The sequence below is a fragment of the Suncus etruscus genome, chromosome 6, assembly GCF_024139225.1.
Source record: "Suncus etruscus isolate mSunEtr1 chromosome 6, mSunEtr1.pri.cur, whole genome shotgun sequence".
In the NCBI taxonomy this organism is placed as follows: domain Eukaryota; kingdom Metazoa; phylum Chordata; class Mammalia; order Eulipotyphla; family Soricidae; genus Suncus; species Suncus etruscus.
The window spans coordinates 16,477,503-16,500,926 of record NC_064853.1 but is presented as its reverse complement, the minus strand read 5'-3'; the positions used below and the strand labels follow the sequence as shown (position 1 = coordinate 16,500,926).

General features: G+C 42.3%; 1 protein-coding gene across 1 annotated transcript in view; it reads left to right on the top strand.

The window, feature by feature from the left end:
* Positions 1 to 3,292: 3,292 nt before the first annotated feature.
* The window catches only part of PATJ (PATJ crumbs cell polarity complex component), a 367,443-nt gene continuing 347,311 nt past the window's right edge, over positions 3,293 to 23,424 (top strand). Inside the window, exons 1-5 of the mRNA XM_049774382.1 lie at positions 3,293 to 3,358; positions 16,591 to 16,647; positions 16,749 to 16,915; positions 18,386 to 18,568; positions 21,550 to 21,689. Of these exons, the coding sequence (XP_049630339.1) occupies positions 16,626 to 16,647; positions 16,749 to 16,915; positions 18,386 to 18,568; positions 21,550 to 21,689 (512 nt within the window). The 5' untranslated portion in view covers positions 3,293 to 3,358; positions 16,591 to 16,625. The remainder of the gene's footprint in view (positions 3,359 to 16,590; positions 16,648 to 16,748; positions 16,916 to 18,385; positions 18,569 to 21,549; positions 21,690 to 23,424) is intronic.

Here is a 23,424-nt window from a genome sequence, read left to right as displayed (position 1 = left end):
CCCCAACACACACACACACACACACACACACACACACACACACACACACACACACACACACAAACCCCACTTGAGTGACTCTTTCCAAACTCAGAGCTGGAAGTTGTCCCTAAGTACATTGGTGCAGCTCAAGCCCTTCTCTCAAATCAATAAAAATGTACATAAAGCATTCACTACAGTGGATGTCATTGGGGAGATCAGAGAGAAGACAGACTCCAGTGAGAACCCTGTAAGCAAGGTAGGGTTTCTGCAACATTCCAGGATGAGAAAGGAGGTGAAGATGCACTAAAGAAGGCAATTCCAAAAACTGAGAGGAGACCTGGTTAGCTAGAGCTAGATCTTGAAGGCATAGAATGAGAGATTAGGTTGAAGAGTCAGCAAGAAGGAATGAGTATGAAGAGATGGGATTTTGAACATGGTCCATTCAAAGACTGTTTTTGGGAGAAGAGAGACTAGTATGGTCATCACCAAATGTCAGAGTGAGAAGAATCCCATTGCTTGCAAGGCAAGACTTCAAGATCATTGATATCCAACATAGATCACCCCAACTCCTCTCTATTGTCGATAACCCCAAATTCCTGATAAGACCTATTCAAATCCTAAAATGAATTTTTTTGGGTTTTTTTTTTTTTTTTGGTTTTTGGGCCACACCTGGCAATGCTCAGGGGTTACTCCTGGCTGTCTGCTCAGAAATGGCTCCTGGCAGGTATGGGGGACCATATGGGACACCGGGATTCGAACCAACCACCTTTGGTCCTGGATCAGCTACTTGCAAGGCAAACGCTGCTGTGCTATCTCTCCGGGCCCCTAAAATGAATTCTTTAGGCATAAAGAATTCCCTTCTCATTTCCCTTTGTTGTTATTTTTATTTTGTTTTATTTTTTATTTGGGGGGGCACATCCAGTGGCACTCAGGACTAACTTTTGGTGGGGCTCAGGAGACTATATGCAGTGCTGGAAGATCAAATTAGTTTTGGCTACATGCTTTACCCACTATATTCTTTCTCCAGAACTGTTTTTGTCGAAGTTGTCATCCCCAAGGAATCATACACAGAGAGACAAATAGACACAAGCACACACAAACACACAAAACACACATTGCACATCATGTTGTTGTGCTCCACCATGGTGCTCCCTGAGTCACATTCCTTTATTTGCATTCTACCTGTGCTGTTGTGATACCTGCCAGGGGTTCCTGCAGTGCTCATGCACCTACTCACCAGCGATTGAACTACAAGGCCATGATGCTTATGAGGGCACATATGACTTTACCATAGAGCAGCAGGGCTGCTAGGATTGCATGCAGTGGTACTAGGATTGGGACTTGTGACCATATACTCTCTCCACCCCGCCACCACCACCATCACCACGACCTCCTGTCTTCAGGATCGAAGTCACTGAGCCATTCTTCTAGGTACACAATCGTAACCAGGTATACAAGTGATACTTTTATTTTTATTTTTATTTTATTTTTGGTTTTTGGGTCATACCTGGCAACACCCAGAGGTTACTCCTGGCTCTATGCTCAGAAATCGCCCCTGACAGGCACAGGGGACCATATGGGATGCCGGGATTTGAACCACCATCCTTCTGCATGAAAGGCAAAAATGCCTTACATCCATGCTCTCAGGCCCCCACGTGATACTTTTTCAAAAGACACAAACCAGAGAGATATTGCAACAGGCTGGAGAATGTGCTCTGTATGTAGGATTTGTAGGACTCTTGGGTTCTGGTTCCTAGTGTAAACTGATCATGGGACCAGAGAGATAGCATGGAGGTAAGGTGTTTGCCTTTCATACAGAAGGTCATTGATTTGAATCCCAGCACCCCATATGGTCCCCCGGAGCCTGCCAGGAGTGATTTCTGAGCATGGAGCCAGGAGTAAACCCTGAGCGCTGCCGGGTGTGATCCAAAAACCAAAATAAATAAATAAATAAAACTTCTGATCACTCATCACCAGGAGTGACTGAGGAGTAGCCCCTGATTGTGATCCCAAAATAAAAGAAACACTATTAACAAACACTATTTCTAAAAGAAATGCCAAGTGCCGAGTCTTACACAAACATGTTTCTGTTGTAGTTGATTTATGTATAGGTCTTAGTTTCTTCAAGGACAGGCATTCCACTTTATTCTCTTCGTAGTCATTCACAGAACTTAAGGCATTGTCTATTTTAAGAGTCTGACACCTGAAGACTGATTTTCTTTATAGGTTGTGGGCAGATTGAATTAGACGAAAGAGACACCTAGCACCTAGTGGGAGGGATGGCCGTTGGAGGTTTCATCAAGGTTGATCTCAGGGTCCAGTTATGATTGTGGGGAGTGAAAATGTCCCATTGTGTAGTGATGTCACAGGCTGTAGGCTGATTTGGATTTAGAAGACACTGCAGGGAGCAGCAGGAGGCCACAGAAGCAGGTGGTTATGGGTTTCTTTATCAGTTTCTCCAGAGTCTGGGAGAATCCTGTGTCCTGTGTCCAAGTCGCATGTAAACTGGGACCATGCAGACAAACGCAGCTTTGATTCTTTTTGTTTTGTTTTGTTTTGTTTTTGGGTCACACCCGGCACCGCTTAGGGGTTCCTCCTGGCTCTACGCTCAGAAATCCCTCCTGGCAGGCTCAGGGGACCATATAGGGTGCTGGGATTCGAACCACCGTCCTTTTGCATGCAAGGCAAACGCCTTACCTTGATGCTATCTCTCTGGCCCCAGATTCTTCTTTCCCATCCCCAACAGTGGAGAAGAAGGTGCAAAGTCTCACATGTGAGATTTAGAATAAATTCTAAGTGGGAACAAGAACACAGAAACAGAAGGCTTGGGCTGAAGAGATAAATAGATAGTACAGCGGCTAGGGCATTTGCCTTGTAGTTAGTCAAACAAGGTTCAATCCCCAGCATGATCCCACATGATCCCCCTGAGCCAGCCAAGAGTGATCCCTGAATACAGAGCCAGGAGGTACCCCAGAGTAGTGTCAGTTTTGTCCCCCAAACCAAAACACATTTGGTGACACTTAAAGGGACAATCTGGGGACCAAACAGATGACACCAAGACCCTGGAAACTGGCTCAAGGCTCAGTGCTCGCACCACACATGCCCACCCTGGTGGAGTATGGGGGGATTAACCCCTACTGCCCCGGATTTTTCGGGGACCCCTTTCCCCAAGCCAAGCAGCCTCCTGGGTCCCTGAAACTTCACCTGCCCCGCCCGCCGGCCCCGAGAGGCCCCACCCGCGGCCCCGGGCGCCCCGCCCCGGCCTGGAAGGGTCGTGGCAGAGCTCGGGGAGGGCCCGGCCAGGTGAGGCGCGGTCACCCCGGCCCGTCTCTTCCGCCAGGTGAGCTCGGTCACCCCGACCTCTCACTTCCGCCAGGTGAGCGCGGCCGCGCCTCCGCGAGACCAGGTAAAGCTGGGAGTGGGGTGCGCGCGGGGGACCCCCGGCCGGCCTGCGGGGCGCTCCTCCAGTTGCAAGGGCCTGGAGGGGGGACGTGGGCACCGGGACCTCGGGGGATCTGAAGATCGGGGCGGGGAACCCCAATTCCGAAGCTGCCCCGCGTCGCGCAGGGCCCCGGCGGCCTCCAATCTCGGCTGCCTCCGAGCCAGGAGGGGGTTCAGGGTGCGTCTGCACCCCGATCGCGGTTTTGCTGCTGCACCCCCCGAGTGGGGCGGAGTTTCCCCGTTTCCCCCGGGCCCAAAGCGCCCGGTCGTGCAGCTGAGATCTCGGCCCGCAAACCCGGCCTGGACGCTCGGGCCCACGGACACGGCTCCAGCGCCCCAACACCAGGGAAGGTCCAACTTGGGGTTCGGGGAAAAAGCTGTGTCCTCCCTCCCAGCAAATTTAGCGGAAGACTTAATCCCCCCAAGAATTCACTGCTCCCCTGGTCTTCACTTCAGGCGGTTCTTGTCAATTCGGATTCCAGTTGTTTACTGGCTTGTCACCGCTTTGCAGCGGGCAAGGGGCCCTGTTTCTCTAAGTACCCCAGAGGCTGGCAGCTGGTAGATGCGTCACACCAAAGTCGCCACACTTTAAAGACACCCCAAGGGGTGTGGGTGGGTGTTTAAAATCATGATTATTGGTTTGGGGAGACACACCAGGCAGCGCTTAAGACTTACTTCTGGCTCACTCCTGGACTCCATGTTCAGTGCTCACTCCTGTCTGGAGGGGGCTATATGTAGTGCCAGGGGATTAACTGAGCTAGACTAGTGGCCTCAGCCCCTGGACATCAGCCTCAACCCGTATTTTTTAGATGAATTAAAAAACCTTCTGGAGATCTAAGAGACATTACCTAGGAAGATAATAGCACAGTCTTCTTTATTATTTTTATTTTTTGGGGTCACATCCGGCAGGGCAAAGGGGTTACTCCTGGCTCTGCGCTCAGAAATCCCTCCTGGCAGGCATGGGGGATCATATGGGATTCCTGGAATCAAACCACTCTCTTCCCTGGATCCATCGCATGCAAGGCATACACCCTTCCACTGTGCTATCTCTCAGGCCCTTCTTTTTTTTTTTTTTTTTAAAGGAAATCTATGAATGATTGGGGATAAAAACTCCGAGTGGATTCATTTGTAACATCAGAAAAAATGAGGTGTGATCCTGACTTGTAGCTAAGATGGACTTGATGTTTTTCAGTGCCCACTGGCCTTTCTAAGGGTCATTAAAAATTAAAAATAATAAGAAAGTTAATATCAGAGCTGGGAGGGACTTTATGGTCAGAATTTGCAAACTGGGTTCTGAAGAGAATTTGCCCTGGCTAATTCCGATACTATTAACAGTTTCATAAGATGAGCTTGGCATTGGAATAATAGTTTTACTTAAAACTGGAGAGATGTTTAAAGATGCCTTAATGAGTTCATGTCTTTATTGTTACTTTTATGAACTGTTCTGTGAACTTAGATCCTTTGTAAGAAAGCTGAAGAGCATGCTCAGAAGAGGAACCAAAGGCAAACTCAAACCCTTTCACCCATCCCTAGAAGTCATTTCTAATTATATCAGGGTGCTTGTCTTTCAGTTAACATTAATAATGATAAAGATCTGTTTGTTTTTCGTATGGTGGGTTCACTTTCAGAACTTTGCGACAGAGACAACGGTTCAGCATTCAGTAATCCTTATGATTGCGAATATTTTGGGTTTTTTTTTTTTTTTTTGGCTTAAAACATTTAATTATTAGCTTTAAGCTGAACAGTCAAGCAGTGCGAACTTAACTTGCTTGGTTAATGTTTAACCGAAATCATTAGGTGGGGGTGCTAAAATCGGGTTTAATTCCTTAAGACTTGGAGAATTGTTGACAAACTGGTCAATTCCACCTACAGAGTGCCTCTGTGGTTTTATTTTTTCATGCTTAGATGAGAATTTGTGTGTAGATTTTGGTGCATTTTAAAAATAGTTGTTTCCCTTCCTTTTGCTGTTATCATGACAGATCAGGGAGATACTTGGTGGGAGAGCTCAGTGACTGGTTGCTGAGAACTGGATATGTGGAGTTCTTTGCTGGTGTGATGAGAAAGGCAAAGCCTGGACTGAAACTCCTTATCTCCTGCCTTAAGGCAGAAGCTCTATCTACTGCTAGGTGTAGCTGGACCCTCAAGGCCCATACCCAGCAGTGCTCCTGGCTTATTTCTGGCTTGCTGGGGATCTTATAAACGGTGCTCTTATATCTTATAAATTGCATATGGCGGTGCTCATATGCAATTGGGCAGCAACAAGAGCATGCAAAAGCAAGCTCCTTAACAAATGTGCTGTATCTCTAGCCCCTCACAGCATTTTTAGGGAGTACGGAGAAGTAATCCCAGCAATGCTAAGGGATTACTCCTGACTCAGCACCTCAGGAATTACTCCAGAAGGATTTAGGGCCATATGGGAACCCTGGTCAGCCACATGCAAGGCAAATGTCCTACCCACTCTACTATTGCTCTGCCCTTTGCCCTCCTCCCCCTTTTGTATAATAAAGTAACTTTTTGAGGGGGGGGTTTGGGGCCACACCCGGTGATGCTCAGGAGTTACTCCTGGCTATGTGCTTAGAAATCGCTCTTGGTTTGGGGGAACAAATGGGATGCCCAGTTCTGAGTCAGCCCTGTGCAAGGCGAATGCCCCACCACTGTGCTGTTGCTCCTGCCCCAAAGTAACATTTTAGGGCTTGGGAACAGAAAGTTGTTGGCTGCCACCGCCCATCCTTATATTTTAGTTATACTAATAGTTGTAAAAATAAAAAAGCAATGGGGCCCGGGGAGATAGCACAGCAGTGTTTGCCTTGCAAGCAGCCGATCCAGGACCAAAGGTGGTTGGTTCGAATCCCAGTGTCCCATATGGTCCCCCGTGCCTGCCAGGAGCTGTTTCTGAGCAGACAGCCAGGATTAACCCCTGAGCACCGCCGGGTGTGGCCCAAAAACAAACCAAAAAAAAAAAAAATAAAAAAAAATAAAAAAGCAATAAAGTAGGATCAGAGAGGAAACTTCCTAAGCTGAAGTGCCTGAGTTTGAGCCTCAGTTTTACATAATCCCTTGCAAGGCATAACCCCCAAGTATCTCAAGATATGGCACCCCAAACCATAACCAAAAATTAATAATAAGATGTCTTGTTTTTAGCCATTGAGCAGATAGATATTGAAGATGTGGATTGAGTTCACTTTTGTGTATGTTTGTTCACACACATTCGTGTGTATTTGGGCCACACCTGGCGGTGCTCAGGGTTTACTCCTGGCTCTGTGCAGAAATTACTCCTGGCAGGCTCCGGGGACAATATGGGATGCTAGGCATTGAACTCAGGTCTGTCCTGGGTCAGCCACGTGCAAGGCAAATGTCCTACTGCTGTGCTATCTTTTGGCCTCTATTGATAGTTACTTTTAATCACAGTTCTAGAGTTTATATTTGCTAGTAAATAAAAGTCATTGCAGGCCGGAGAGATAGCATAGAGGTAAGGCATTTGCCTTTCATGCAGGAGGTCATCGGTTCATCGGTTTGAATCCCGGTGTCCCATATGGTCCCCCGTGCCTGCCAGGAGCAATTTCTGAGCCTGGAGCCAGGAATAACCCCTGAGCACTGCCGGGTGTGACCCAAAAACCACAATAAATAAATAAATAAATAAATAAATAAATAAATAAATAAAAGTCATTGCTAGAAATGCTGAATTGGGATCTTTCTGGAAAATGCATTGGCTGAACTGCATTATCAACAATTAGCCACTTGAACTTTTGACTTTTGGGCCATTGAAATATGACTACTTGGGGTTGGGATGCACAATAAAGAAAGAATACACACCAGATGTTGAGGATTTACTGTGAAAAAAGGAATCTACAATATCACATTCCTTTTTTTATATTATTTACTTATTGATATAATTTGTATATATTGGATCAAATAAAATAGATTGCTAAAATTATTCTTACCTATTATTTTTTTTCCATGTGGCTACTAGAAAATCCTACTTAAATGATATGTGTGACTCACATTTTAAAAAATATTTTTAATTAATTTTTGTGTGTGTGGCTATACCTGGCCAAGCTATACCTCAGGCGTTACAACTGGCTTTGCACTCAGGAATTATTCTTTTTTTGGGGGGTGGTGGGGTGGGCCACACTTGGAGGCATTCAGGGGTTACTCCTGGCTCTGTGCTCAGAAATTGCTCCTGGCAGGCACGGGGACCATATGGGATGCCAGGATTTGAGCCGTCCTCAATCCTGTGTCTGCTACTTGCAAGTCAAACACCCTATGGTTGTGCTCTCTCAGGCCCCAGGGATTATTCTTGACAGTGCTCAGGGGACCATATTGTTGACATTCCTGATAGTGCTCTGGGGATCAAACGCTGGTCAGCTATGTGCAAGGCAAATGCCCTAACGTTTGTGCTATCATTCCAGCCCTCATTTATATTTTAATTGAACAATACTGAATCAGAATTCAATATGACTATATGTTTCCATAAGAGGCTGAATCCTCAATTTAGGAACATTGGGGAGAAATTTTATTCTTTAATCTTCTGAGAAATAGCAATGATTGATTATAAGATTATCAAAATCTCAGCTAAAATTTAGTTGGCTTTTTTATTTTCCAAAGTGTAAGTTTGATTGAGAAGAACTATTATTAATAAATGATAGTCCTATCATTTGTTGAATAGTAATGTGTTCTATATTGAATGCTTTAATTTAGTTCTTTGGGTTGTCCATTTTTAGCAAATTTTATTATCTTTGTTTTACAAATGAGTGAATTGTGTAGGGCATTTAAAGCTTTTAAACCTTTGGTCACAAGAATACATCTGGTCCCTGGCTTAGAATTGAAGACTGTTTACAAAGCCTATATAGAAAATAGGCACTTGCGTGTTTAAGAGTTTCTTATGTTTCGTTCTAACTTTGTGTTTGTGTTAGTTACTAATAGAAAGCAATAAAAATGCTCACAAAAAGGGGTGGGGTATGTGAATGAGTCATACAAAAGCTAATTGTTGAAAGATGATCACTATAATCATCCTTTAAAAAATTACTTGGTTTTTTTTGGGGGGGTGAAAGGGGGACAACACCTGGTAGTTCTCAGGGATCACTCCTGGATTAATTACATACCACTTACATAGTTAAAGAACCTGCAGAATAATTGTTCTGCAAATAGTGATTGTATATTTTAGGAATTTCAGATTGAAATTCTATATGTAGTGATTTCCTTTGTGGTTCAGTTCGGAAAACCTTCAGACTTTGCTTCTTTCCTGTGACTCCTCTGTCCTACCTGTTCACCCCCCAGACTCCTGTGTGGGACACCATATATATATATATATGATTTTTATTTGAGGCCCTCTTGGAATATCCTGGGCTCCCCACTGGGGTTATATGTCCCCTTGTTGAGAAAGGCTGTTCTTCATGACACAGAGCCAGAATCTTGCCCTGTTCTGGATCGGTTAGTGGACTTCATGCCTGTGAGTGCCTTGTAGACCAGGTCAGTTTCCATTTAGTTTTCTGTTCTCATTGATGTCATGTGACTTTGCTCAGAAGGGCTGAATGGGGTTTGTGCCCTGACTGAAGCAGATTCCTTGAGGTTTAGTAATAGTTTCTTCAAAGATACAGATCAGAGTGTGAAAGGAGAGAGAAAGAGAGAGTTGAGTTGAGTGAACATTGAGACTCAGGTTCACAGGCATTAATTCTCCATGAAAAATATGAAGTATTCTCTCATTTTCAAAGTGGTAATCTGTTGAAAGTTATTGATGCAGACCTTCCCTCTTCCCAAGGAGAACGGAACTGGTTAGTGGCACCTGTACTGCCTTAAAACTGTTCTTACCAGATTTGGAAAAATAGCACAGTGGGTAGGGTGTTTGCCTTGCTCGTGGCCAACCTGGGTTCAGTTCATGGTATCTCATATAGTCCCCCAAGCCTGCCGGGAGTGATTTATGAGTGCAGAGCCAAAAGTAACTCCTAAGCATTGCTGGGTGTGGGCTGAAAAACAAAACAAAACAAAAAACCTGTTGAACTGTTATAGCTTAGGTCACATGTTTATAATAGTGTTCATGTTTATGGTTTTGATGGATACAGCATTCTTTATCGCCACCCAAACTCTCAAGATGATACACCAATATTCTTGTATTTATCCAGTTCATCCCCTCATCCCTTTTTTTTCCTCTTTTTTTGGTTTTTGGGCCACACCCAGTGATGCTCAGGGGTTACTTCTGTCTATGTGCTCAGAAATCTCTCTTGGGCCAGGACCATATGAGATACTGGGGATTGAACCCAGGTCAGTCCTGCATCAGCTGTGTGTAAGGCAAATGCCCTACCACTCTGCTATTGCTCTACACCCCCATCTCTTTTTACTTTTTTTAAATTTGGGGACCATACTCAACAGTGTTTAAGGACTACTCCTAGCTGATGGCTATAGGGTCACTCCTGACTCTGTGCTCAGGTATTATTTCTGGTGGTGTTTCAAGGACAATTTGCTGTGCTAGCAAGCACCTTCCCCATCGAACTATCTCCTTGGCCCTGTTTTCCTTTTTCAAATCACATTTCCCTTTATCTTTGTAATTATAGAAAGTTTTAAGATGATAAACTATTTTGCAGAACGATTTCACATTACACACAGTCTGCACCAAAACCAGCTGGTTACTTGATTTAGTGACAGATAAAATGGAAAAGGTCAGTTAGAAGGTAGACATTCACAGGCAGGGTATCCAAGGCCAGTTTCCTCTATTTCACAATTTATTCCAGCTGCTTTGAAAACCACAAGCATGCCAAACTGTGTGACCATTTTTGTGAAACAAAGCTAAGGACACACAGCCTTCAGTGTGTGGAGTTTTCAAGAGAAAGTTTCAATTGGAAACTAATCATTAGTGAAGGGTCTGAATGCTTAGATATTTTAAGTTAGGGACAGAGAACCATCTGTGTGAAAATAATTTAGGGTGGTTTTTGTTGTTGTTTTTGTTGTTTTTGTCAATTATTGCAGAATCGCCAACAGAAATACAAAAATTAAAGTTTGGGATCTCAGAGATATTAAGTACAGTAGGTAAGGTATTTACTTGGCATGTGGCTGACCCAGGCTCAATCCCCAGCACTGTCTGTGGTTTCCAGAACACTTCTAGGACTGAGCACTATCAGTGTGACCCCCAAATAAAAAAAATGAGCAATTTAACTTTGTTCAGACACACTAACCATGTTGCAGGCTGCATGTTGATTGCATTAATCTCAAACAGTTCAATGCAATAATAATTAATTGTTTAGCAATTAATTCTTTAAAGTTAGTCAGTTTTTAGTTCTGATTCTGATTTATTTTTTCCACTTGTTATCATTGTTATGGTATCAGGTGACATACTGAGGTACTCTACCATACTGAGGACCAACTCTGAGATGTTGGGTGGTGCCAGGAATTGAACTCTGGCTTCAAGAGTTGCAAGGCAGGAAAGCTCCCAGTGTCCCTGACACATAAGTTCTATGTGGTATCTTTCACTTTTGATTTCAGCATAATTTGAATATCTAACATCAAGTGACCTTAGACCTTGCCTGTAGTCTGTAAACAATTTAGACTCTAGAAAAATAATCAGGCTCATTCTGGAGTTTATATGTCCATTTTAAAAATTGTGTCACACTAGTATTTTGATAGAATATCACCTTTAAATGTTTTTTGAATAGTTTATAAAAATGTGTGATATTGGATAGAAACACCAAGGTAGGACTACTGTCTTGAGCTGGCAATTGGTGTGTTATTTGTGGTCTTAGAGAAGAACCCCCATCACTGTTGAACTAGGAGAGATTCTTTTCTATTTAATCAGGACCTGGTTAGTGCAGGTTTGGGGACAAAGGCTGAGCCAGATACCATCTGAGCTTTGCTCTCCCAGGGAACCAATCAAAGCTTGAGGCTGTTCATGGACCCTATCTTTGAATGACTTCTGAACTCATGACTTCATTTACAGCCAATGACACTTAGATGGTTCATGTTTCCTGGTTCCATTGAGCTCTGGGTGATTTCGACTGAGAATACCAATGTAGTCTAATTGTGATTTATGTCATTTTTTTTACCTGCAGTAAACCTTGGCTACCTCAAGGTTTGCCGGGATTGTTCCCTCACTGCTTCAGTGTAAAAATATTAGTTGTCTGTCACTTACAACTGCATTTTCAAAGTAGAAGTTTTGAGGTTTTGTGTTAGGTTCAAGAGAGGAGTCGAAAATGTATTGGGCAGATGCTGGGGAATAATAGTGAATCTGAAAAGTGTGTTTCTTGGGGACCCAGGCTTTCTAGTTGGTCTAAATTCTGACTTTAGGAGATAAATTGGGGTGGAGGGGAGGCAAGCAGGACTCACCCCAAATGACCCCCAATGGTGCTTGGGGGATAACCCTAGGGTTCCTTGTCCAAAAAGCAAATGCCATGTACTCTCTTTGGCCTGATTAAAAGTGTGTGTGTGTGTGTGTGTGTGTGTGTGTGTGTGTGTGTGTGTGTGTGTGTGTGTGTGCCACACCCAGTAGCACTCAGAGAGTACTCCTAACTCTGTGCTAGAAATTACTCCTGGCAGGCTCCGGGGACCATATGGGATGCCAGGGATTGAACCAGGGTTGGCTGAGTACAAGGCAAATATCTTACCTCTGGGCTATCACTTCGGCCCATGATTAAAAGTCTTTTCAGGTAGTTTCCTCCACCTAAAAATGTAAATCAAATTAAATTTCTCTCTCCATATCATCTTCCTTCAAGTATTTCATTAACTGGTGGATGGCTAAGGGTATAGGTATTTTTAAAAAAGCCACTTTATTCTAATAATTTCCTTCAATCAAATCCTACAGAGAACTAGACATAAACAAATTCATGGTACAAAATTTTCTTGATCAACAAAGGAGCAAGAGCTGATGAGCATCACAAACTTCTCTGTTTGGAGAGGCCAGCCATGCACTGCTGCTTTCTGACCTCTCGGCTTGCACTGTTGGCAAGTTAGCTCAGCCTTACCACATTTAAACAAACGTGAAATTCCTTGCAGCTAACCCTGTGAATTCTTTGTCTGGCCACATAAGTCAACGGTCCTGATGTATTTTTACATCACTGATAATTGTACGTGACAATTTTATGGCATTTGAACAAAGATACAAAGATTGTCGAAAACCCTAAGATGAGTGAGTTCTAGGTTCCATTTAGCCTACAGTGTTTGCTAGTTTTTCTACAAATAAGTAGAATTATTTGCATTTCTTCTTCCTTTTCTCCTAGACCCTTCAAGTCTCCTTCTTTAGATATTACTTAACACCATGGAATTATAGTTGTCTTCCTTGGACATAATTTAATATGTTTGAGCCAGAGGATTAGATGGTTAACTAATTTCTCCCTTCACCTTTCTCAAGCAATACTGGTTTTTGTAAATAATAATAATTTAAAAATTGCGTGCCACACCCAGTATTGTTCAGGGGCTATTCCTGGCTCTGTGCTCAAGAGTAGTAATGCCTGTCAGATGTGGTGGCTAGAGATTGAACTGGATCAGCTGCATGTAAACAAGCACTTGACCCCTTGTACTGTTTCCTGCCCCCTTGCAGGCAATACTTGACCACTGTGGTTTCCTCAGGACCAGATGATTCACAGGGAGGGAAGGAAGATGAATGATCAAGACTTGCTTCGTAACTTTTGTGGAACTCTACTGGAGTTGCTGTTTTGTCTTTGTATTTATTAATGTTTAAGCCATGTTAAAAATTGCAGTGTGTATTTAAATGCATAAGTCATGGCAAGTGTGGTCAACATACTTTTAACTGAAGGGGATATGCCTTTTTAAAAAATGTGAAGACCACTAATCTATCTATCCTATTACCAGAATTATTGTTTTAAATAGAAATCAGGGCTCAATACTTTCTTACTTAAAATACTTTAATTACTTCCTCTTGCCTACAGGATAAAGCCCAGTCTATTTAGCATTACTTGTAAGGACTCCCTCTAAGCTGTGTATTATTTCAACCTGGGCCTCTCAGATTCTCAGTGATACAAGATCAAGGTTCTCCCATCCCCTCTCCTCCCCTTCTGTCTTTCAAAAACTGGTCTTTTTTATAAATATTGGAACAATGGAATTTTTTAAAAAAATACAGTAATTTTGTTAAATCCTAAATTTAACACTTATATATTCTACCACTTTGCATGAAGGTTTACAAATGCTTATGTTCAGTTGTTGAACTTACCTCTGTGGCCCCAGTCTCCAGTCTCCATTTACCGGTCTAGTGATCTAAACTCCTTTTTGTTTTGTTTTGTTTCTGGGCAACACCCGGTGGCACTTGGGGTTACTCCTGGTTCTGCACTCAGAAATCTCTTCTGGCAGGCTCAGGGGACATTTGGGATGCTGGGAACCCGAGTCAACCTCAGGCAAGGCCCATGTCCTACTCATTGCGCTCTCTCTCTGGCCCCTCTAAACTCCTTTTGCTGTTTGTTCTTGCTTTTTCTACGCTTTTTAGATAGGCCACAGAGAGCTATTTTCATAGTCTGTCTTACACTTTGTCTAACACTTATGTCTACAGTAGGACTTACATTGTGCTCTTGAGCCAGAGTGATAGTACAGTGGGTAGGACACTTCTCTTGCATGTGACTGATCTGCTTTTGATCCCCAGCATGCCCTGAGCCCCTACCAGGAGTGATCCCTGAGCACAGAGCCAGGAGTAAGCCCTGAGCACTACCAATTGTAGCCCAAACAGACAACAATAACAAAACCTGGCAAACAAAAATCAAGTTGAGCTTTCTAGGTGAGCAACTTCAGGATCACTGGAGGACTTACTACCAATACAAATCCTCCAAGCTCACTCCCCAGACCCCTGAGATCAAAAACTGAGTTGGTGAGTAGGGTGTTGCTTGCACATGACAGACCCAGATTTGATACCCAGCATCTCTTATGGCCCCCGAGGCTTCCAGGAGTGATTTCCAGGAGTGCAGAGACAGGAGTAACCCCTAAGTGCTGCTGGATGTGGCCCTCAAAACAAAATAAAACAAAACAAAATCTTTGTTAAAATATAACTTATGTTATATAAAATGGATCAATTTAAGATGTATAATTTAGGAACTAAAACAGATAGGGCATTTGCTTGGCACCCCAAAATGCTCCTGTGAACCCACCATGTACGATCCCTGAGCACAGAGCCAGGGAATAAACCCTGTATAATTCAGGTCAGGGATGCGATTTAGTTGTAGAGTATTGACTTGCATGTTTGAGGCTGCGGGTTCTATCCATAGCACCTTATATTCCCTCCGACACTCCCAGTGCCACCCAGGGATACTCCTAAAGCACTGAGCTGGGAGTAAGCCCTGAACATAATCAGTTATAGCCCTCAAATAAAAAGTACTTAAAATGTATAATTCTTTTATTTTCCACAAAAGTTTCTACAGAACATATTTCATTGCTCTGCAAAGTTCTTTCAGCCTCCTTCCCAGTCAACTCCCTACACCCTGTCCTATACAAGTCTCTAATTTATTCATAGATTGAACATTATATGGATGAATCCTATAATTTGTACCTTTTCTTTTTTTTAGGTCCCATGATTTACTTTGCTTTGTTTTGTTTGTTTGCTTTTATTTTGGGGTCACACTCAACTGTGCTCAGGGATTATTTCTGACTCTGCACTCAGGAATTACTACTAGCAGGCTTGGAGGACCATATGGAATGCCTGAGATCGAACCCAAGTTACCCATGTGCAAGGCAAATTCCCTACCTGCAGTACTATCCTGGGTCAGCCATGTGCAAGGCAAATACCCTACCGCTGGGTTATTGCTCCAGCTGCTAACATACATTTTTTATGTATAACATAACATTTAATAACATAACATTTTTGAGATTCATCTGCAAATTGTATAGCAATACTTTTCGTTTTTCTCCTTTTTACTTCCCACTGTTTCTATGCCATCCTTTGTCTAATCATCTGTTGTTAGACTCTGGTGGACTTTTCTAATCTGGGTCTCTATTTTTGTTTGTTTTTATTTTGGAACCATACCCAGAGATGCTCAGAGCTTGTTCCTGGCTCTGCATTTAGGGGTCAGTCTTGGTGGGGTCTTGGAGGATATTATAAGGAGCCAGGGATCAAATCCAAGTCATCTGCATGTAAAGCAAATGCCATACTCACTGTACTATGTTTCTGGCTCCTAAATTTGTTTTTTTGTGTTTTTTTTTTTGTTTGGTTTTTTTTTTTTTTTTTTTTTTTGGTTTTTGAGTCACACCCGGCAGCGCTCAGGGGTCACTCCTGGCTCTACGATCAGAAATCACTCCTGGCAAACTGGGGGACCATATGGGATGCTGAGATTCAAACCACCGTCCTTCTGCATGTAAGGCAAATGCCCTACTTCCGTGCTATATATGTCCCATGTGGACATATATTTTCATGTGAGATTGGGGTGTTAAAATTTAAACATAGAAGTGTTGTTATTTAGGAATTGTATTGAACTGTTTTTTTTTTTTATGGAAGGGCTCCAGAGATTCTGCAATTTCTTTTTTTTTATTTAAACAACTTTATTACATACATGATTGTGTGTATTGAACTTTTTTGCAGCAACAACCTGCTTACTAATATTTCCAGATGCTTGTGCTATTATATGCTGTGACCAGTATGCTTCCTGTTCTTGTTAGAACTAGGTATTGTGGGATTGGAGAAATAGTACAGTGGGTAGAGCTACCTTGTATGGAGCCAACCTGGGTCTATCCTTGGCACCCCATATCATCTAAACACCATTAGGAATTATTCCTGAGCAAAGAGCCAAGAGTAACCTCAGAGCATTTCCCAAAGGAAAAAAAAAATAAAGCCTAAGTATTCCTTCTAGGTTAACATTCAGATTTTAGTGTGCTGACACCACAGTATGATTTTAATTTGTATTTCACCAAGTGATGTCTTTTGATTAAAAAAGAAAAGTGTTCTTAAGGTGCCGGAGCAACAGCACAGTGGGTAGGACATTTGCAGCCGACCTGGTTCAATCCCGAGCATCCCATATGCCCCCCCCAAAGCTCACCAGGAATAATTTCTGAGCACAGAGCCAGAAGTAACTCCTGAGCACCGCCAGGTGTGACACAAAAATATAAAATAAAAAAAATAAAATATAAAATAAAATAAAAATAAAACAAAATAAAGTGTTCTTGAGTTTTCATTTCTAATTAGATTATCTATCTAGAGAAAGAGGAAATAATACTAATGTATTTTAAAATTTGTATTTCTAAAATTTTCTTTAGGTTTCTTCAAAAGTGACTGAAGAGACCAATTCACAATGCCTGAAAATCCTGCCACAGGTATCCTCATCTACTTCTCTCCCTAAAAGAATGAATAAGTCAATAACTAGAATGTAAGAGGGGATTAATGCGTTCTCTAATAATATCTTTCTTCAAACAAGATAAATTGCAGGTCCTGCAAGTTCTTGATCGTCTGAGAGTGAAACTGCAGGAGAAGGGGGATACGTCACAGCATGAAAAACTGTCTCTGTTTTATGAAACGCTCAAGAGTCCCCTCTTCAACCAGATACTCACACTTCAGCAGTCCATCCGGCAGCTGAAGGGGCAAGTACGTATCTATCTGTGTCCTGCTCGGCAACAGACCCCCCCCCACCCCCAGAACAGAAGGACAGGAAGGAAAGAGCTAAATACAGTCTCTGAATAGTCTTCATTTTGTAGTGGGTACTACACCAAGATTCATGACTTGAGGGTAGTGTTTTAAAATGAATAGTTTTTTTTTTTTTTTTTTTTGGTTTTTGGGCCACACCCGGCGATGCTCAGGGGTTACTCCTGACTGTCTGCTCAGAAATAGCTCCTGGCAGGCATGGGGGACCATATGGGACAACGGGATTCAAACCAACCACCTTTGGTCCTGGATCGGCTGCTTGCAAGGCAAACACCGCTGTGCTATCTCTCCGGGCCCCATTTTCCAAGTTTTAACACTCCTCCCAAGAACTGTATGCTCTGGTCATAGAAAGTGTCTCTTAGTGCAACAGTGAATGCTAATGGAGCAGTAGAAAGTGGGAAAGATCCCTAAAAATGTATCACTCCTACTGGCTATACAGGACTTAATCAGTTATTCCACCATAATAACAATATTTATGATTTATATAGTTTACATAGTTATTTTAACAAAAATTTTAAGATGTTTTATTGGGGAATGGCCAAAAAATCTTAAGGTGGGGGTTATTGTTGGTGATATGGAAGGGACCATTCGATGTTGTGGGCTGAACTCAGGTCTTCAGCATGTGAAGAATGTGCGTCAGCCCTATGACCAATCTCCCTGGCCCCAAAATAATCATATGTTATCCAGTCAATGGTAAAATCCCTGTGAATAACTGAGGGATTTTATAGTTTCCTTAGGTGTTGATTTTTTCGGTTCTACTAACAGTTGTTTTTGATGTTATCTTCATTTTATTGTTGATATTTGTTTCAGCCAATGGTATTTAAAATATTTTCATATCCCCACATTTATGGAATCTTACCCCAACCCCATTTTCTTACACACAGATCTTTTAAAAATTAACATCTAAAAGAGTGTGAAAACCAGTTGCTACTAATATTAGATAAGTTAATTATGTTCACAAAATGGAATGAAGCAGTCAATATCTCATAGGACTGTTGTAAGGATTAAGAATTTAGGTATGGTATTTGACTCCTAGCAAATACTCAATATTTCTTTATTTGCTTTATTTTACCCGAGGATTGGTTTTCTTTTCTTCTTCCCCACATGGGAATGTACAGATGAATGCTCGCATGTATTCTCACATGAATGATTGCAACATTTCATGTAGCTCTGTATGTGAAGTGCATGAGATGTCAGGGCAGGTAATAGGAATACATTTAAATAACTTATTTATATTTTTGTCATACTGGATGCAGTGTACAGCCTGTAGAATACATACAGATTCTTGTCTCTGTGCCTTATTTCTTTCATGTTACTTTACTTAACATGGAAGAGATATGCAATGTACAAAACATTTAATAAGTAGATATTCTGCTGGCTCAAAGTTGATGAGTCTCATGTTTTTCTCAACAGCTCAACCATTTGCCCTCAGATTGTTCAGCCAACTTTGATTTTTCAAGAAAAGGTCTGTTAGTGTTTACAGACAGCTCCATTGCTAATGGGAATGCCCAGAGGCCTTCTGCATCTGGGCTGTTTCCTTGGGCCCCCCAGCCCGGAAATGAAGACTTTACTGCAGTCATTCAACAGATGGCTCAGGTAAAGTGATATCTTGTTATGTGAAGACGTTTTATTGCTTCTGTTTAGATTTGAACTAAAACCCTTACATACTTTATGTCTTATATGTGTTACTGATGTTTTGTTTGCTTGTATTTTTATTCTGCTGGGTATAGGAATTAGTACAATTTTCTACTTGGTGTGTTGGAAATTTATTGGCCTGAAATTGCATGAAAAGTATCAGTGTGTGGTGAAGAGATGCTTTAGACAATGACCTAATTTGACATATTTCTATATTCATAGAGAAAAATATTTTTCTTTGACTATTATTATTATTATTATTATTTTTTTTTTTGGTTTTTTGGGCCACACCCGTTAGATGCTCAGGGGTTACTCCTGGCTACGCGCTCAGAAAGTGCCCCTGGCTTGGGGGGACCATATGGGACACCGGGGGATCGAACCGTGGTCCTTTCCTTGGCTAGCGCTTGTAAGGCAGACACCTTACCTCTAGCGCCACCTCGCCGGCCCCTATTATTATTATTATTATTGATATTGATATTGTATCACTTCAGTGGTGCTGAGGGCTTACTCTTCCTGCTCTGTGCTTAGGGATCACTCCTGGTGGGGCATGGGTGACCATTTGTAGTGCTAGGATTGAACCCAGGTTTGGGCAAGGTAAATGCCACCTGCTATCTCTTTGGCCTCCACAATTCTTACATTTTTTTGATCATAGGAGAAAAATTACTATGTTTATAGGAGCAATAAAGCTCTTTTGACACTATTTAAAATTTTATGTTAGAACAGAATTTATGGGAATTAATACTAATTTAATTTGGTAAATGTAACAAAACATGGGAAAGTTTTACTCCTCATCTCTTTCTTTTATGATGGGGTTACTCCCAAGCAGTGCTCAGGAGGCCAGAAGCTCCAGTGATGATGTTTCTCAGTCAACCACACCCTCAGGTCTATGCAAGAACCCAAGGATGTGATGTTGCTCAGGTCCTATGGTATTGAGGTACCAGCAGGGGCACAGACAGTGCTGGGGGTTTTCAGTGTTATGCCTGCTGATGCTCAAGGCAACCAGTGGTACTGGGAATCTAAACCATGTCAGGTGCTTGCTAGGCTAACCAGTGTATTCTTCTCTGAACCTCTAATTCTTATTTTTATTTATTTTTATTTTATTTGGGGGGCACGCCCAATGACACTCAGGGGTTACTCCTGGCTATGCGCTCAGAAATCTCTCCTGGCTTGGGGAACCATATGGGACGCTGGGATATCGAACAGCGGTTTGTCCTAGATACCTTACGGCTCTGCGCCACTGCTCCAGCTCCTTTATTTTTATTTTTTGGTGGGGAAGGGGAAACTACATCTGGAGGTGCTCAGGGATTACTCCTGGCTATGTAGTCAGGAACTAATCCTGGTAATGCTTAGGAATTCATGTGGGATGCCAGAGATTGAACTTGCGTCTGTCACATGCCAGGCAAGCACCCTACCTGCTGTACTGTCTCTCCAATACAGCCCCTTCAATTCTTATTAAAATTTTAGTAACTGACAACTGCATTTTGAGTTATGTTAATTTTGTGTTCGTTTACTTAATCTTTTAACAATATCTAAAATAATGGAACTTGAATTTCAATGTTAAAAAGAATTTTAGTTTGATAGTTTAATACTATTCTACTTAGATTGCTTCTTCGACATTATAGCTCTATAATAGATCTCTATAGATCTGGCTCCTTTATTTCACTAGTATTTTTGATGGAGGCCACATCCAGCAGCTCAGGTCTTGGTTCTATGCTCAGAGATCACTCCTGGCAGGGCTTAGGGGACTATTTTGTGGTGCCAGAGATGGAACCTGGGTCCTCTACATGCAAGGCAAGTAGCATAGACTGCACTATATTATTACCCTTGCCCAGTACTAATTATCTTTATGCAATGCTTTTGTAAATAAAATATACTAATGACCTTCTCATGTTTTTTTTTATATGACTTGAGAAATAACCTAGTTTATTCCACAAAGCTTTAATCAATAACTGAGAAAAATATACTTATAGTGATAAAATTACAGGTTTTGTATACACTAAATAAAGTATTAAAATCTATGTAACATAGGTAAAACCCACGGAATAATATCCTCCCCCATAATAATTTTTTTTGTTTCTTTTGGGGGAGCACACCCTGCTGTGTTTAGGGGTTACTCCTGTGCTCAGAAATCACTCCTGGCAGACTGGAGGACCATATGGGATGCAGGAAATCAAACCTGGGTCTGTCCCTGGTCAGCTGCATGCAAGGCAAATGCCCTACTGCTGTTCTATCTCTCCGGCCCTCCCCATAATAATTTGAAGTGACTTAATATAATATCATTTCATGGTGACAGTACTGACAACAAAACCTTAAAAAAAAAAAAAGCGGTTCTGATTTAGTTTGAGCCCTAACATAGTAAGTTGTTTTCATCATTTAAAAACATATTTTGCACCAGGAAAATTCAGAGCAAAATGTAATTGAGAATTTACTATGGAAAAGAACATTTTCTCAGGTGTTTTCTTTTTGGGGAGGAATTGGGAGCTTTGAGATTCAGGTTCACTACAACCAGTGGATTTATTCCCAGCTCTGGACTTGGGGTGGCTCACAACGGTACAAGATGAGCCACATGGTACCAGGGATAGAACCAGGGTCAACCACATGTGAACCCAGTATTTGAACCCCTGCACTTGCTCTCTGTCCCTCTCAGAGGTTTTCTCCACTTGGGATTCATCTCCTTCGAGGGGTGAAGTGAGACGAAGCCTCCTCACTTTCCCATTGCTGTGGAACATTGTCCTTTCCCTCTAATGCTCTTCTGAAAATGTGAAAGGGAGAAGATTTCCAGAAATAGTTTCTTCCTGAAGTGTTGAGTTCGTTGGGTTCTGGGGCACTGATGGGGGAGAAAAGCTGGTTTTGTGCAGTTCACCAACTAGCCATTTCAGTGGCTTGGGAAGCATATGTGGGCCATAGGAACTTGACTGACCTGTTCAATGCTCCGTTCACAGGGCCGACACATTGAATATATAGATATAGAACGGCCTCCAGCGGGAGGACTTGGATTCAGCGTGGTGGCCCTTCGCAGCCGGAACTTGGGAGAGGTTGATATCTTCGTGAAAGAAGTACAGCCTGGGAGCATCGTGGCCAGGTAAGGGAAATCATGGGCCTGTACATGGCACCTTTTTGACTCAACTTTAGTCTTAGAAAGTCTTAGAAGGACTCCATGAAACTAGCCTTGATGGGACTGGAGTGATAGCATTGCAGTAGGAGATTTGCCTTGCAAGAGACCAACCAGACTTTGATCTCCAGTATCCCATATGGTCCTCAGAGCACCACCAGGAATAATGATGTCTCAGAGCAGAGCCAGGAGTAACTCCTAAGTACTGTTGGGTGTGTCCCCCCAAAAGAAACAGAAAAAGAAACTAGCCATGAACAGTAACAGTAACAAGAGTGGCTGAACTTACCCTCTTCCTAGGAAGATGTTGGGTCCTTTGGAGATACTTTCTATGCCTTGGAGCAGTGGACCAGAGACTCTGATAGAGGAGAAAACTGATGGTTAGAGAGGTCCAATGGTTTATGCATTGTCACACAGTGGTTATTGCTACAACCAAATATGGCTCCCAGACTGACTCTAAAGTCAGTGCTTTTCTACTTTTAACTCCATGTCTCAGAACTGAACAGATTGTTTCCATTACAGCCTGATAGCATACAATGCAAACCATTAAAATTTAGTTTACTGTATTGTTTACTAAATTGAAGATATTTTTTGGTGGGGATTATACGACCATACTTACTTCACTTATTAAATGAATAATTTTCACTATGAAAAGTCCCCTCAGTCTGTGCCCTTTCCTAAGCTGCATTTGTGCCTCTGCTTTATATTTTAAGGGGTACATGCATAATTTATGTGTTTTGTCTGTTGCATTTGGATTTATTATTCACTGCACGAGTCTAATGTTTATTGATTTGCCAGTGCCTCATAGAATCACAGCACAGTGGCAGTACTGTTCTAAAAATTCTCAGTCTAAGAAATAGTTTTGAATTCACATTTCTGTTCAGGAGTGACAGGGAGGGGTTGATAATCATCTCCCCAACAAATATTCAGGAAGATTGAGTCTAATATCTTGGAGATGCTCTCTTCCATTCTTTTTTGATTTTGGGGCCATACCCGGTGATGCCCAGGGGTTACTTTTGGCTATGCACTCAGAAATCACTCCTGGCATAGGAAACCATATGGAACACCAGGGGATCGAACCGTGGTCAACCCTAGGTCAGCCGTGTACAAAGCAAATGCCCTACTGTTTGCACCACCAGTCCGGGCCTTCTCACTCATTATTGGAGAGCCAATGTGCCCAGTTAGAAGAAACATATGCTTGATGGTATAAATTGAGATAATTCTGGAAGTGAAAGATTGTGCTAATCCATAATGACACTGAGGCAGCAGGTACAAATAGAAGGATTCTTTTTGTTGTTGTTAATTTTGGGGGCTTGCCTAACAGTGTTCAAGGGCTACACCTAGTTCATTTCTCAGTGGTGCTTGGGGAACCATATGATGCCAGAGATTGAACCCAGGCCTCCAAGGTGCAAAATGGGTACCACTGTTCACTGAATTATCTTCCCAGTCCTACACAGGGCTATTCTGGCAAACCTAGGTCATCTGCATTACACCTAAACTGAAGGTCGCAAATGACTGCTCTCTGCTGAAGGAATGATGGAATCCCTTGACAAACAGCCTGTTTAACTTTCATTCCCTAAACTTTTCTTTTAAATAAAAAAGAAACTGGGACTGGAGACATAGTAGAGTGGGTAGGATATCCCAAATGGTCCTGCAAGATTGGCAGGAGTAACCCTGCTGGGTATGGCCCAAAACAAACAAAAAGTTA